Raw genomic sequence first — 15,855 nt, 5'->3', positions numbered from 1 at the left:
CCCAGCCCCCCGGAAGAGGACAGCAAAATCGGCTGCTTTCTGGGCAGCTCTGTGTTGAGCACACTAGGCAGCGGTCACGCTTATACATAAGAGTTCAACCTGTGTGCCTCACACTGGCAAATGGGTTTCTTAAGTACTGTCTTCGTTTAGAGTCTCCTGACATTGCACACCTGTCTCCGCATGTCTATACCTCTTTTTGCTTTGAGGATAGGATGCCAGGTACCGGGGCGTAGCGGCTAAGACCCAGCTTTCTAGGCCAGCTTCCAGCTCTGGGCAGGCTCCCTTATTCCTTGTGGGTCTCCTGCCTCCCAGATTTTTGACAACAGGGGCTAAAGTGTGACGGTCACTCTAGGCGGGTTGCAGGGGGGCGCCTCCTCTTTCCTCTGGCCCCTTGGTGCCCGGTTCCCCACATGCCACGGAATCCCACGTGCCGGCAGAGATGTGATATTTACACATGTGTTTTCCAGCTCATAGAAGTCCAAGCCGAGTACCACCGGAAATCACTGACGCTGTTGCAGGCCGTGTTGCCTCAAATTCAAGCACAACAAGGTAAGTGCCTGCGCGCTCCCTTGGAGGGGAGCCTGGGGGCCTGCCCGCCCCCCAGGGGAGACCAGCTCCCTGTGTTTGGTTCACGCTCATGCTCTGCACTCTAATAAGGTCACAGTACACGAACCACTAGAGCTTCACGAGCTGGTACTGATCACGCTGCGTGGAAGTTGTTCACGCCCATACACAGGTCCCCTGAGTAGGGACGAGTCGGGGGGCAGTGCCTAGGAGCAGCTAGGTTCCCACCTCCCCCTCTCCGGTCCTCTCCATCATCCCCAGGCCACAGGACTTGAGAGAATTCCCATTTCCGTTTCCTTGATAGTCTTAGGATAATCCGAATGGCGAGTGGGAAGGCAGATTCCAACCTGCTCAGCCTTTGTCATGCATCGCCCTCTGATTCCTTGCTTGCCTCTCTCTGTCAGAGGCCTGGGTGGAGAAGCCCTCCTTTGGGAAGCCCCTGGAGGAGCACCTCACGATCAGCGGCCGGGAGATAGCCTTCCCCATCGAGGCGTGCGTGACTATGCTCCTGGAATGCGGGATGCAGGAGGAGGTAGGATGGGGCGCCGCCAATCCCAGCCCCGAGCGGGCCTCTCCTTCTCTGCGCAAGACAGAGCCCTCGGCCACCTCCACCCGGGCCCCTCGAATCCCAGCATGGAGACAGGGGCTGCGGTCCTTCCCCCTCTTCTGCAGATATAAATGGGCCCAACTTTTTCCCAAGAGCCTTCATTCTTTTATTGGAAGACGGGAGGATTGTGGGAGACCGGCGATGTCTGTCCCGGAGGATTGTACAGCCATATTTACTTATTTATGGTACTGGGGATTGAACCCAGGGTCATTCTACCCCGAGCTACATCCCTGCCCGACTTTATTTATTTTTTTTATTTTGAAATAGAGTCTCGCTAGGTTGATCTAAGAGTCTCACGACTTGCTGAGGCTGTCCTTGAACCTGCGATCCTCCTGTCTTAGTCTCCCAATACTGGGATTCCTGCCATGCACCACCAAGCCTAGCCATTTTCTGATTTTTTTATGTAGGGCTCTTAATCTTGTGGATCACAACTTCTTTATATAGATCCTTAAAATTTGATAAACGGGTGTGGTGACACACGCTTGTAATCCCAGCATTTGGGAGGTCGAGACAGGGGGATCCAGTGGCATTTTACCTTCACATTAAACCCCCAGCCCTTTTTGTTTTTTATTTTGAAACAGAGTCTCACTAAATTTCTGAGACTGGCCTCAAACCTGTGATCCTCCTGTCTCAGCCTCCCAAGTACTGGGATTAGAGGTGTGCACCACCACGCTTTCTTTAATGGAACAAGCTTCTTTCTGTTACACAATAAAAAATATAAAGGTGTAGACAGTCACCTCACTTACATGGAGAGGGCATAGCACTGAACCTAAATACAGTGTGTTTTTCTCCTATGCACAAATACCTGTGGTAAAGCTTAATTCATTAATTAGGTATTGTCAAAGATTAGAAACATGACTCCTCATAAAATAGAACAATTGTGCAGTCTGTCCTAAGAAAATCTACTTAGAAGCCAGGCGTGCTGGTGCACGCTTGTAATCCCAGTACTTGGGAGGCGGAGACAGGAGGATCCCAGTTTCAAAGCCAGCCTCAGCTACTTAGGCCCTCTACTACTTAGCGAGACTCTGTTTCAAAATAAAATAATAAGAAATGGGGCTGTATCTCAGAGGTAGAATGCCCCTGGGGTTTCATCCCCAGAACCACACACACACCCAAAAAAAAAAAAGAAAAAGAAAGAAAGAAAAGTTACTTAGAATTTACCAGTTATTCACTTCTAGAGTTGCTGTTTGGTATTTCTGAAATGCCAAGGACCAGGAATTGCTGAAACTTTGAGAAAGTGAAAGTTCTCTTAAGGAAGGGCTGCCATGTCTGGCATCTCTATATCCTTCTCCAAATACTGCTGGCTTCGCCGCCACCTCCTCCTCCTCCTCCTCCTCCTCCTCCTCCTCCTCCTCCTCCTCCTCCTCCTCTTCTTTCTTCTATTCCTCCTCCTCCTCTTCCTACTCCTCCTTCTCCTCCTCCTGCTTCTCCTCCTCCTCTTTCTTCTTTTTCTTCTATTCCTCCTCCTCTTCCTCCTCCTCCTCCTCTTTCTTCTTTTTCTTCTATTCCTCCTCTTCTTCCTCCTCCTCCTCCTCCTGTTCTTCCTCCTCCTCCTCTTCTTTTTCTTCTATTTCTCCTCCTCCTCCTGCTCCTCCTCCTCCTCCTCTTCCACCTCTTTCTTCATGTATATGTGTGTGTGACCATAACATGGTTTTATTTATTTATTATTATTATTTTGTTTCGTGGTACTGGGGATGGAACCCTTCTACCTCCAGGCTATACTCCCAGACCATTTTTATATATTTTTTTATTTTTATTTATTTATTTATTTATTTTGGTGGTACTGGGGTTCCTGGAAGCCCTTCTACCTCCGGGCTACACTCCCAGACCTATTTTATATTTTTGAAACAGGGTCTCTTACGCCAGCGCGGCTGGCTTCGAACCTGCGCAATCCTCCTGTCTCCGCCTCCCAAGCGCGGGGATTACAAGCGTGCGCCACCACGCCCGGCTATATATTTTTTTAAATCGGAAACAGGGTCTCTTAAGCCAGCGCGGCTGGCTTCAAATCTGCATGATCCTCCTGTCTCCGCCTCCCAAGCGCGGGGATTACAAGCGTGCGCCACCACGCCTGGCCATAACATGTTTTTATGAAGAGCTACACCATTGCTTTTCTGTTTCCTGCAGCTTGGTCTCTTGGTCATAGTAGCCCTTACATTAGTGTAAACACCTTTGCACAACCTCTTCCCATTGGACATCTAGGTCTCAGGCATACCCTCTACTGAGAAGGAGTTGGCCATCTTAGCAGGCCAGAGGCTCAGTCTTTTAGACCAGGAATGTTCTCTTCGCAAGGAACCTGGAAGTTTGGCCATAAAAGATCAAAGGAGCAAGGCACATTGTGGCAACTCGTATCTCAGTCTGTGGTTTGCATCATGGAACGTAAAAAGCTAAAAAGGGGAAACTAAATCAATGGAGCTTTACATCCAGCCTACTTGGGACTTGGAGGTCCCTGTCCAGCTCTGATCTGCATTTGTCCTTTTTTACACACACACACACACACACACACACACACACACACACACACACCGCTGCCCTCTTTTCTTTCAGTAAAAATCTCGCCTTGGTGCAATAGGTGTAGCTGTTCATTTGGACAAAGTGATAATGATTCCAAAATAATGCTGAGATTGAAGGTGGCAGCTTCCTCATTCTCTGCCCATCGTCTGCCCTTCCAGTCTGCATCGGGTTCATAGACTTTCTTTCTCTACGCTGCTTCCTTCCCATACTTGGGATCGAAACCAGGGGTGCTCTACCTCTGAGCTACTTTTTTTTTTCAGTGCTAGTGATAGAACCCAGGGGCATTTAGCTCTGAGTCACACCCCCCATTCTATTTTTACTCTTTACTTTTAAACAGGGTCTCATTAAGTTGTGAAGAGTCTCACTAAGTAGCCGAGGCTGGCCGCAGACCCGTGATCCTCCTTTGTCTGCCTCCCAAGTACTGGGATTATAAGCGTGCGCCACCACACCCGACTCTCCCTGTTCTATTTTTTTTTTATTTTTTATTTTTATTTATTTTTATTTTTATTTTTTTTTTTTGGTGGTACTGGGGTGGAACCCAGAGGCTTTCTACCTCCGGGCTATACTCTCAGACCTTCTTTTTTTTTAATTTTATTTGGAAACAGGTTCTCACTAAGTTGCTGAGGCTGGCTTCAAACCTGTGCGATCCTCCTGTCTCAGCTTCCCAAGCACGGGGATTACAAGCATGCACCACCACACCTGGCCTTCTTTTTATTTTTGAAATAGGGTCTTGCTAAATTGCTGGGGCTGGCCTTGAACCTGCAGTCCTCCAGTCTCAGACTCCCAAGTATTGGAAATATAGGTGTGTGCCACCATGCCCAGCTATTTCTTTTTTTATTTGGTATACATGTACCAGTTTGTATACACATGTACACACACACACACACACACACACACACACCATAAAGTTCTTATTATCCAACTAACTAGACCTCCACGTCTGACCAGGTCTCAGTCAAATTCTTCGCTCTCTTCTCTAAGATCTATCTTAAGTGGCCATGTACAGTGGTGCATGCCTGTAATCCCAGTACTTGGGAACCTGAGACAGAAGGGTTGCAGATTCAAGGCTACCCCCCTCAACTTAGCAAGACCCCGTTTCAAAAATTTTAAAAACGACTGGAGGTACTGCTCAGAGACAGAATGCCTCTGGGTTCAGTCTCCAGTACCCTCCCCTCCTCCAAAAAAAAAAAATGATTTACAGGAAGTGTGAGTGCCAAGGTTCAATTATCCAACCAAGGTCCGGTTCCTGCGCTCAAATTCCTTCTGTCTGTAGGAGGAGACACTCCGACCACAGGCGGCTACAATATTGGAACATGGCATTGCAAAGAAGTGCATGTGGGTGGTTAAGGAGGGCGGGAGGGGATGGATTTCCCACCCGTCTGTTCTGCTCTTACACCTCTGAGTTGCAGGCCGTCCACTAACCTCTGACCTGTTGATAGGGGCTCTTCCGAGTGGCCCCCTCTGCCTCCAAGCTGAAGAAGCTGAAAGCTGCACTGGACTGCTGTGTGGTGGACGTGCAGGAGTACTCTGCGGACCCCCACGCCATTGCAGGTGGGTGCCTGCAGCCTCTCAGCGAGGTGCTGCTGAGCAGGAGCCATGGGGGGCCGAGCATGCAGACTGCATGGTCACGCATCAGGGTCGCTCCAACCAGTGCTTTCCCGACATGTTTCAGATGTGTCTGCCCAGGGTCCAGGCTCAGGGATGGTGGCTCTGCCTCCCTACCGTGCAAAGAGAAATAAGCTGGGTAGGACAATGTATCCGTCCTACCCATTTGATCTTATGGTGGTCAAGGCTGGTTTCCAGATGGAATCCACATGGGTCATGCAGGCTGCCGGAACTCGTCTCTGCCCGATTATTACCGTCTCACTGTCCATGTTCTATCTCCGTCCAGGAGCCTTGAAGTCTTACCTCCGGGAGTTGCCAGAGCCACTCATGACCTTTGAACTCTATGACGAGTGGATCCAGGCTTCCAAGTGAGTAGCGCCGATTGGGGTGTCTTGGGGGTTGGAGTGTGTTGGGAAATACAATTGTCCTTTGATTGTCCCGGATGCTCAAGTCTCTTATATAAAACGGCCTTAAACCAGCATGTCACCTGTACACATCCTCACGTGTACCTTGAATCATCTCTAGATTACTCGTGATACCTAATGCAAGGTGAATACTATGTAATATACCCTATTGTTTGGAGAATAATGATAAGAAATTAAGTCCAGTACATGTTCACTACAGATGCAATTCACCGTCTGCCCCACTACAATGCATGTAGCCCAGGGTCCATTAAATCTCTAGCTGCATACCTCGGAAGACTTAGAGCTGACTGTGTTTATTGAAATGATGGATGCCTGTAACCCTGGATCTCACAGTTCTAATTTTGGACATCCATCATGAAAGATTGTACACGTACCCAGAGAGCCCCATGTGAGGACGTTGATTGCAGTATTATTTGGGATGACAGAAACCTAGAATTTATTAAAGATTCAGCGTGCAATCGGAGTGGGGGGGGGTGTCCTGGCCAAATAAACTATGATGTGTCTATATCACAGCATCTTCTGGAGCAATTAAAAAACAGAGCCGAGCGTGGTGGCACACGCTTGCAATCCCAGTACTTGGGATGCTAAGACAGGAGGATTGCAGGTGAGAGGCCAGCCATAGCAACTTAGTGAGGCTCTTGACAACTAAGCAAGACCCTGTTTCAAAATTTTAAAAAATATATACATAAAAAGGCTAGGGGTGTGACTCAAAGGTAAAATGCCACTGGCCTCCATTCCTAGTACAAAAAAGAAAAAGAAAAGAAATACAGCCATGGATATTTATGTTTGAGTGAAATAAAGTAAGTTCACGAGGACATGTATGCTATTCGATTATCGTAAAAAAAAAATCACTTTCAAATGATTAAATTTCAGAAGCCTCTTTTATGAATGTGCCTGCATTAAAGAGGGTTCCGGAAGGATTTTCTCAGGCAGTGGCAGGGATCTCTGCTGGGGAGAGGAGCAGGACAAGAGAGAGATGGCGGGTCTTTACCCACATCTGTAATAGGAGTATTCTGGTAACAACTGGTAACATAAAGGCATAACATAGGCGGACAGTTGGTGCTATTTCTGCCTCCTGAGGGTGAGCCTGAGGGAGTAGGGCTCAGCTAGGGATAGGGACCTGCCTGGGGCCGTAGTGTGGAGTCAACAGGATAGAGAGTAAGGAACGCAGGTGCAGGTACGAAGCCTGCAGGCTGCACCACTCTCGATGGCGTCTCGGTGTGCCTGTCTCTTTTAATCTCCAGCTTCTTTCTTCAGTTTGTGCACACATCAGAAAGTCAGGAGACAAGCTGGGCCTGGTGGCACATGCTTGTAAATCCCACTACTTGAGAGGCTGAGACCGGAAGATCACAGGTTCTCAGCTAGACTCAGCTAGTTAGTGAGGCCCTCTGCCACTTAGTGAGACCCAGTTTCAAAATAAAGAATAAAAAATAGGGCTGGGGGTGTAGCTCAGAGGTCGAATGCCCCTGGGTTCCATCCCCAGACCCACAAAATAAATAAATACGCTTGTAAATCCCAGTACTTGAGAGGCTGAGACCGGAGGATCACAGGTTCTCAGCTAGACTCTGCTACTTAGGGAGGCCCTCTGTAACTTAGTGAGACCCAGTTTCAAAATAAAGAATAAAAAATAGGGCTGGGGGTGTAGCTCAGAGGTCGAATGCCCCTGGGTTCCATCCCCAGACCTACAAAATAGATAGATGGATAGATAGATAGATAGATAGATAGATAGATAGATAGATAGATAGATAGTAAAGCTGAGGGTATAGCTCGGAGGTAGAATGCATCCGGGTTCAACTCCTAGTTTCGGAAAGAAAAACAGAAAAGGAAGCCAATATGTACTTTCTTTGCCTTTAAGTAGAAGCAGTCTCTAGTTAATGAGAAGAGGCTTCAGAGGGCAGGTGGAAGAGATGAGAGTAGACCTGGCCCAGGTAGAAGACGGGAAGAAAGGAGAAGGGTGTTTCCTGAGAGCAGATCTGGAGCAAGTAGCTACCTCAGCAAGGTGCCCGCAAGAGGAAATGGTTTCTTGACATATCGAGTCATAGGACCTGGTCCTCAAGGACAGCCGACCTAACTGTCAGAAAGAAGCCCAGAATATGTCTCTAATGCCGATGTCTGTCTCTCTTTCGTGTTTTAAATTTTAATTGACAGAATGATCATATAAATGTATGTGATACTGTGGTAGTTCAATGTATGCATTGTACAGTGGTCAGATCCACCGCCCGAGTCCTTAGTCATTGATCCTTCCACTTCTTGAAGAACTGAAGGCGGAAGAAGACCCCGCTGACCTGGAAGGGAAGCCAGGCCCATGTGTAGAGCCAGAGGAAGCTCCCACCTGTCAAGTTATAGGATTCACCCATTAACGCGTTTTAAAAGGCTGACTAGATACATTGTGCTTTTTAGCTCATTGTGAGGAATTAATAATCGGGTTCCAGGATGATAGTAATAAGTGGACCAGTCAGGTGTGGTGGTGCATGCCTTTAATCCTAGTACTTAAGAGGCTGAGACAGGAGAACTGCAGGTTCGAGGCCAGCCCCAGCAACTCAGTGAGGCCCTCAAAAGCTTAGTGAGGTCCTGTCTCAAAACAAAACAAACAAACAAACAAACAAACAAACAAAAATATATATATGGCTAGGGGTACGGTACAAAAACAAAACAAAACAAATAAGCAGACACTAGAGAAAATGAGGATAGCTCAGTGTATCGTGATCTGTCGGAGAAACACGGGTTCCCAGTTCATTTGCAAAGGTTTCAACCCCCAGTGCCATCATAAAGTGGGTGGGGGGATTTATTGAGTATCTGTTGTTACATGCCAAAGGTCAAGGGACTTAATATATACTAATGTCTTAATATATAATATCTTTTTTTTTTTTTTTTTGGTGGTGGTGGTACTGGGTATTCCTAGAAAGCCTTCTACCTCCGGGCTACACTTCCAGACACCTATTTTTTATATTTTTATTTGGAAATAAGGTCTCTTAAGCCAGCGCGGCTGGCTTCGAACCTACTCAATCCTCCTGTCTCCGCCTCCCAAGCATGGGGATTACAAGTGTGCGCCGTCACACCCGGCATATAATATCTTAATATAATATTCAATAATCTCTCTCTTTTTTTGCAGTACTGGGGATTGAACCCAGGGGCATTCTACCTCCTAGCTATACCCCCCAGCCCTAGTTTTTATTCTTCATTTTTGAGCGGAGGGCCTTGCTAAGCAACTGAGGCTGACCACAAACCTATGATCCTCCTGTCTCAACCTCCCAAGTACTGGGATTACAAGCGTGCACCACCACACCTGGCCAAGAACATCTTAATATAATATGGTTTGATGATTTGCAAGCCAGATGTGGTGATGCATACCTATCATCCCAGTTCTTGGGAGGCTGAGACAGGAGAGGCGCAGGTTTGAGGACAGCCTCAGCAACACAGCGAGACTGTCAACAGTCTAGTGAGACCTTGTTTCAAAATAAAAATAGAAAAGGGGCTGGTTGTGTAGCTTGGAGGTAGAATGCCCTGGGTTCTATCCCTAGAGTATCTCTCCCTCTCCCTCTCCCTCTCCCTCTCCCTCTCCCTCTCCCTCTCCCTCTCCCTCTCCCTCTCCCTCTCCCTCTCCCTCTCCCTCTCCCTCTCCCTCTCCCTCTCTCTCTCTCTCTCTCTCTCTCTCTCTCTCTCTCTCTCTCTCTCTCTCTTTGTGGTACTGAGGATGGAACCCAGGGTCATTCTACCTCCGAGTGACATCTTCAGCCCTATTTTTTATTCTTTACTTTTTGGAAACAGTCTCGTTGATTTGCAAAGGTCCTCACTAAGTAGCTGAGGCTGTCCACGAAACATGATCCTCCTGTCTCAGCCTCCCAAATGCTGGGGTTACAGGCGTGCGCCACCACGCCCGGATCACTTTTATCTTACTATAATATATAAGACCTTGGCCGAGCGTGGTGGCGCACGCTTGTAATCCCTGTGCTTGGGAGGCAGAGACAGGAGGATCGCGCAGTTTCGAAGCCAGCCGTGCGCGCTGGCTTAGGAGACCCTGTTTCCAAATAAAAATGTAAAAGTAGGTCTGGGAGTGTAGCCCGGAGGTAGAAGGGCTTCCAGGAACCCCAGTACCACACACACAAAAAATAAATAAATAAAATAATATATAAGACCTTAATATAATCTGCAGCCCTATGTAAACACTTAATATCCATTGAGCTGGACCACAGGCTGCCACTACTTGAGCTTCTGGACAGGTGTCCCATGTCCAAGCAGGCCCATCTCTCGTCCTCACTTGCTAATCTGGAACACAACATTCATGTGTGTGATGGGTGCAGAGGAAGTTTTGTTAAAATAGCCCGGGAGAAGATAGAAGGGAGAACATGAACGGGGAGAAATAATAACCAAACATTTTAAACCAGAATAGCTTGCTAATACGGTCAGTCGCAGTGCTTGGCTCCCTCCTGTCCAATCGGATGATGAGCTGCTGATACGTTTGCCAACAAGACTCCATGGATGTCTGCTTAACAGTTTCCCATCTTTGTCCCAGTATCCAGGAGCAAGACAAGAGGCTTCAGGCCCTGTGGAATGCTTGTGAGAAGTTACCCAAGGCCAATCATAGCAACATCCGGTAAGTGGGAGGAGGAAACGGTCAGACCTGGCTTCTTGGGCCCTGGGTACATTTTTCTCGTTACAAGTCTTGGTAACTAGCGTGCACAGAAGTTTGTAGTGTCTAAGGGATTGTTTGCACAATTGTGGGGTCTCTTTATAAGCCTTGACCTGTGAGATAAGGCAGAGTAGTATTCCCCTTTTTTTTTTTCTTTTTTGTGGGTCTGGAGATAGAACCCAGGGGCATTCTACCTCCGAGCTACACCCCCTACTCTATTTTTTTTTTTTTTTTTTTATTTTGAAACCGGGTCTCACTAAGTTGCAGAGGGCCTCACTAAGTAGCTGAGGCTGTCCGCGAACCGTGATCCTCCGGTCTCAGCCTCCAGAATACTGGGATGACAAGCGTGCGCCACCACGCCCGGCTCCATTTTGCACATCATTAAATGGGCTCAGAGAAGCTAAATGAGCCGGGGCGTGGTGGTGCCTGGTTGTGATCCCAGTATTTGGGAGGTCGAGACCGGAGGGAGGATTGCAGGTTCGAGGACAACCTCAGCAACATAGCCAGACCCCCGCCAACCTAGCCAGACCCTGTTTCCAAACCAAAACGAAAATTTAAAGGGCAGAGGTGGGAAGGGGGTGGTAGCTCAGAGGTAGAATGACCTGACATCAGAGACTGTTTAACTCACAGTCAAATCCTTTCATGTACCCGGAGCCAGTGATCTTAAGCTTTGGGGAACCCATGGTCAAGACTGGTTCCTGGTTCCAGCAGACCGGAGCTGGAGCTGGAAAGGGCTGATGTGACCGTGAATTCATCCCACGAAGAGGAGTCATCCCCATTCAGGCCACACAGATATTTTCTTCATGTCTGCCTCTCAGTTTTCTTGCTTCTCCTCGGATTTGGCTTCCGCGGGTCTATAGCTCCTCCTCCTGGCCCTGACTCCTGCTAGGTCTCACTCCATCGGCTTGCCACCTCCGCTCTGATTTCCCTACAATGCCGACTTTCCACTCCATCACCTGCTGCCACCTGCCTCGTCGTATCTCTTTTCTTGTTAAAAAAAAAAAAAAAAATCCCAAGAGTAAGCCTGGGCGTGGTGGCGCACACTTGTAATCCCAGCATTTGGGAGGCTGAGACAGGAGGATCGCGGTTCGCGGCCAGCCTCAGCTACTTAGTGAGGCCCTCTGCAACTCAGTGAGGCCCTGTTTTCAAAATAAAGAATAAAACAATAGGGCTGGGGGCGGGGGTATAGTTCGGAGATAGAATGCCCCTGGGTTCGATCCCCAGTGCTGCAAAAATTAAACAAAATATAAAATAAAATCCCAAGAGCAATGGCGTGGTGGTTCCCCAACAAATAAAAAATGGAAGCCGAGCATGGTGATGTGCACCTGAAGTCTTTATACTTGGGAAGTTGCGACAAGAGGATCACAGATTCAAGGACAGCCTCAGCAACTTAGCGAGACCCTGTTTTCAAATTAAAAATAACAAGGGCCAAGGGTATTGCTTAGAGGTAGAATGCTTCTGGGTTCATTCCCCAATACCAAAAAACAAACCCCTCCCCCCAAAAAAAATGTGTGTTAGGTTGAAAACAGTTAGGGCTTTAGGAGGGAGGTAAAAACACCAACCAGGTTATCAGAGACCGCTGATTTGGGCCCGGCCCCTCCAGAGAGTCAGCCAGCTGTAGGGGAAGGGACAGACGGGCCACACATCTGGAGAGGTGCGCATAGTCCTGATCAACCGGCTAAGTCACGTGGCGGATCGGAGGCACCGCTGTTTTATAGGCATGCCGATTCTCTCGAGACATCCCGAGTCTCACAATGTTTGGAGTCTCCAGGCACCTGGAGTCTCGTGACTGTTTCTGGCTTGCGGGGGTTCTGCTGTGAGATAACACAGGGGAGGGACCCAACTTATCAATGTGGACCTGCCATATGGTGAAGCAATTCCACTGCTGGATATATCCACCAAAGAACTGAAAGCAGGGACTTGTTATGTATGCACTCAGGTTCACAGTAGCAACGTTCCTAATGGTGCAAAGTGGAAGAAACCCAAGTATCCACAGACAGATAACTGGGGAAACAAAACTTGGTTTATATATACAGTGGAATACGAAATCCTGATTTCAGAATTAATATAAATAAAACCTTTAATACTTAATGCTGAGTGATGCTGGGCATAGTGGCACACGCTTGTGATCCCAAAATTTGGGAGGCTGAAACAGGAGGATCACCATTTGCAGACAGCCTCGGCTACTCAGTGAGGCCCTTTTCAACTCGGTGAGATCCTGTTTCAAAATAAAGAATAAAATGTAGGGCTGGGGGTGTAGCTCGGAGGTAGAATGCCCCTGGGTTCTATCTCCAGTACTGCAAAAATCAAATCAAAACAAAACAAAACCTTAATGCTGAGTGAAAAAAAGCAGACACAAAAAAATGAAGGCTTCTAATTCCACTTAAGTGAGTTACACCAAGAGTAATCAAATCCACAGAGGAAGATGGTAGTGGTTGCCAGGGCTGGGGAAGTGGAGACCACTGAAGTCATTGTTTTTTGTTTTTGTTTATTATTTGCGGTACTGGGGATGGAACCCAGGGGGCATTCTACCTCCAAGCTACACCCCAGGCCTATTTTTAATTTTTTATTTCGAAACAGGGTCTCACTGGGTTGCAAAGGGTCTCACTAAGTAGCAGAGGCTGTCCTCAAACCGCGATTCTTCTATCTCAGCCTCTTTTCTATTTTAAAAATTTTTGTGGGGCCGGGCATGGTGGCGTATACTTGTAATCCCCGCGCTTGGGAGGCGGAGACAGGAGGATCGCACAGGTTCGAAGCCAGCCGTACTGGCTTAAGAGACCCTGTTTCCAAATATTAAAAACTATAAAATAGGTATGGTAGGGTAGCCCGGAGGTAGAAGGGCTTCCAGGAACCCCAGTACCACCAAAAAGAAAAAAAATTGTGATAATAAGGATTGTAATCTAGGGGCATTTTACCTCTGAGCTATATCCCCAAACCTATTAAAAAAAAAAAAAAAAAAGTAACTCAGTAGTTTTTGAGAGGCTTGCTAAGTTACTGAGACTGGCTTTGACCCTATGATTCTCCTGCCTCAGTCTCCCAAGTACTGGGATTACAAGCATGTTCCACCACACGCATCCTCCATTCCTGTTTACCACAGCATAATTCCGTATTTGTCCATCCTTTGGTAGATATTTGGGTTATTTCCACTTTTTAACTATTATAAATACTCTGAGCATTGATCTGCCAGTTTGTCTATACTTCTTTGGGGTAGCATGTAGATGTTCCTTTTTTTTTTTTTCGGTACTGTGATGGAACCCAGGGTCATTCTATCTCTGAGCTTCACCCCCAGCCCTATTTTTTATTCCTTTCTTTGAAACGGTCTCACTGAGCTGCAAAGGACCTCACTTAGTAGTAGCTGAGGCTGGCCGCGAACCGCGATCCTCCTGTCTCAGCCTCCCAAATGCTGGGATGACAAGCGTGCGCCACCACGCCTGGCTCAGATGCTCCTACTGGAGATGCCTAGACACCTCTTCACCTCTGCGCACAGGGAAGGTGACAGGTGACGGGTTTGGCAAGAGGGAAGAGGAAACAAAGACAGACACTATTTCTTACCTTGATTTGTTGGAGCACATTTGTCATCTAACGGAGTCTCTGGGCTCAGAGTCTGCTTTTAGGGGGAGAATAAAGACTTCCTCTTTCTTGGCTCCATGGCGGGCCTGCCTTCTGTTGCAGGATGTACCTGTCTCGCCATCAGTGACACGTGCTACCTGAGAGAAGCTTCTGCATCTTCCTGGGCGAACCTGGCTGGTGTCCAGCCCTCGTTAAACCCAGACCTTCTCTAATACGTTCAAGCTAGGGAGTATTGGGGATACCAGAAGGATTCCCGATAATGGAGGGGAAACCTCAGCAAAGCCAGAAAGGAAGGATAGGAGAGGAAGAGGGCTGAGATTCATTAATGGAAAAGCTATTTTTTTTTTTTTTGGTTGTACTGGGGTTCCTGGAAGCCCTTCTACCTCGGGGGTACACTCCCAGACCTATTTTATACTTTTTTTTATTTGGAAACAGGGTCTCCTAAGCCAGCGCGCGCGGCTGGCTTCGAACCTGCGCGATCCTCCTGTCTCTGCCTCCCAAGTGCGGGGATTGCAAGCGTGCGCCACCACGCCCGGCTGAAAAGCTACATTCGAATATGTGTAGACATGTGAATATGACATTGTTGACCTGGACACTCAGTATTGGGAGGGAAGGAAAAGGAGAGGTGGAGGGAGAGGGGGAGGGCACCAATTTCTGTGTGAATACATGCCACTCTCAACATGATCCACCGTATGATGTGAGACTAGAGTGCACCAGTAAAATAAAATAAAATCAGCCGGGCGTGGTGGCGCACGCTCGTAATCCCCGCTCTTGGGAGGCTGAGACAGGAGGATCGCGCCGGTTCGAAGGCAGCCTCAGCTACTTAGTGAGGCTCTAGGCAACTTAGTGAGACCCTGTTTCCAAATAAAATATAAAAAAAATAGGGCTGGGAGTATAGCCCAGAGGTAGAAAAGCCCCTGGGTCCCACCCCCAGTACCACCAAAATAAATAAATAAATAAATAAATAAATAAATATAAATAAATAAAATAAACCTGGCTCTTCTCATTTCTCTTCAGGTACTTGATTAAGTTTCTATCCAAGCTGTCAGAATACCAAGACATAAACAAGATGACTCCCAGCAACATGGCCATTGTCTTAGGACCCAACCTCCTGTGGCCACAAGCAGAAGGGTGAGTGGAGAGAGGAGAGCCCCGTGGGCAGGGCGGCCGGGGCCCCACCAGCTTCACCTGTTTTCCAAGGCTGTGTTTTATCCTGGCGTGCTCCTTTTATTGGCAAAGGAGGAGGCGCAGGATTCTGCAGCTCTTTCTCAGTGATGGTCTCAGAGCTGCGGGTCTGAAGTGTTTTCCCAGAGCTGTAAGTCGGCTTCATGACAAACAGATGGAGGCTGAGGGAGGTGCTGGACCCTGGCAGAACAAGCACTTTCAGGCCTCCTGGACTCTGTCTCCATCAAGACCGGGAGAGAGGAGCCTGGTCTGGTGGCTCACACCTGTCAATTCAGTACTTGGAAGGCTGAGACAGGAGGACTGCAGGTTCAATGGCCAGCCTTAGCCGGGCCCTCAGCAAGTTAGAAAGACTTCATATCAAAATTTAAAAAAAAAAGCCAGGCGTGGGGGCACACACTTGTAATTTCAGCATTTGGGAGGCTGAGACAGGAGGATCGTGGTTCGCAGACAGCCTCAGCTACTACTTAGTGAGGCCCTCTGCAACTCAGTGAGACCCGGTTTCAAAATAAAGAATAAAAAATAGGGCTGGGGTTGTAGCTTGGAGGTTGAATGCCGCTAGGTTCTATCCTCTCCTGTCCCTCAAAAAAAAAAAAAAAAAAAAAAAAGGTTGGCGTATAGTTCGGAGGTAGAATGACTCTAACTTCAACCTCCAGTACTAAAACAAAAAAATAATAATTAAAATAAAATAAAGATTAGAAGGGCTGTCTACAAGAGATGGAAATTGGGTATGCTGGTGCACACTTGTAATCTCAGTGCTT

The 15,855-nt window shown here is 47.7% G+C and overlaps 1 protein-coding gene across 3 annotated transcripts in view; it reads left to right on the top strand.

The window, feature by feature from the left end:
• ARHGAP44 (Rho GTPase activating protein 44) overlaps nucleotides 1-15,855 on the top strand; it is a gene marked incomplete at both ends in the record, with an annotated part of 178,039 nt that overhangs the window by 135,510 nt on the left and 26,674 nt on the right. For all 3 annotated transcript variants that reach the window (XM_080713457.1, XM_080713456.1, XM_080713455.1), the window contains 6 exons: nucleotides 468-549; nucleotides 969-1,096; nucleotides 5,122-5,233; nucleotides 5,574-5,655; nucleotides 10,226-10,306; nucleotides 14,930-15,043. In XM_080713457.1, coding sequence (XP_080569583.1) covers nucleotides 468-549; nucleotides 969-1,096; nucleotides 5,122-5,233; nucleotides 5,574-5,655; nucleotides 10,226-10,306; nucleotides 14,930-15,043 — 599 coding nt within the window. The remainder of the gene's footprint in view (nucleotides 1-467; nucleotides 550-968; nucleotides 1,097-5,121; nucleotides 5,234-5,573; nucleotides 5,656-10,225; nucleotides 10,307-14,929; nucleotides 15,044-15,855) is intronic.

The sequence above is a fragment of the Muscardinus avellanarius genome, assembly GCF_963383645.1.
Source record: "Muscardinus avellanarius genome assembly, chromosome: 16".
Classification (NCBI taxonomy): domain Eukaryota; kingdom Metazoa; phylum Chordata; class Mammalia; order Rodentia; family Gliridae; genus Muscardinus; species Muscardinus avellanarius.
The sequence above is the reverse complement of the archived record's forward strand: the minus strand, read 5'-3'. Positions and strand labels throughout refer to the sequence as shown.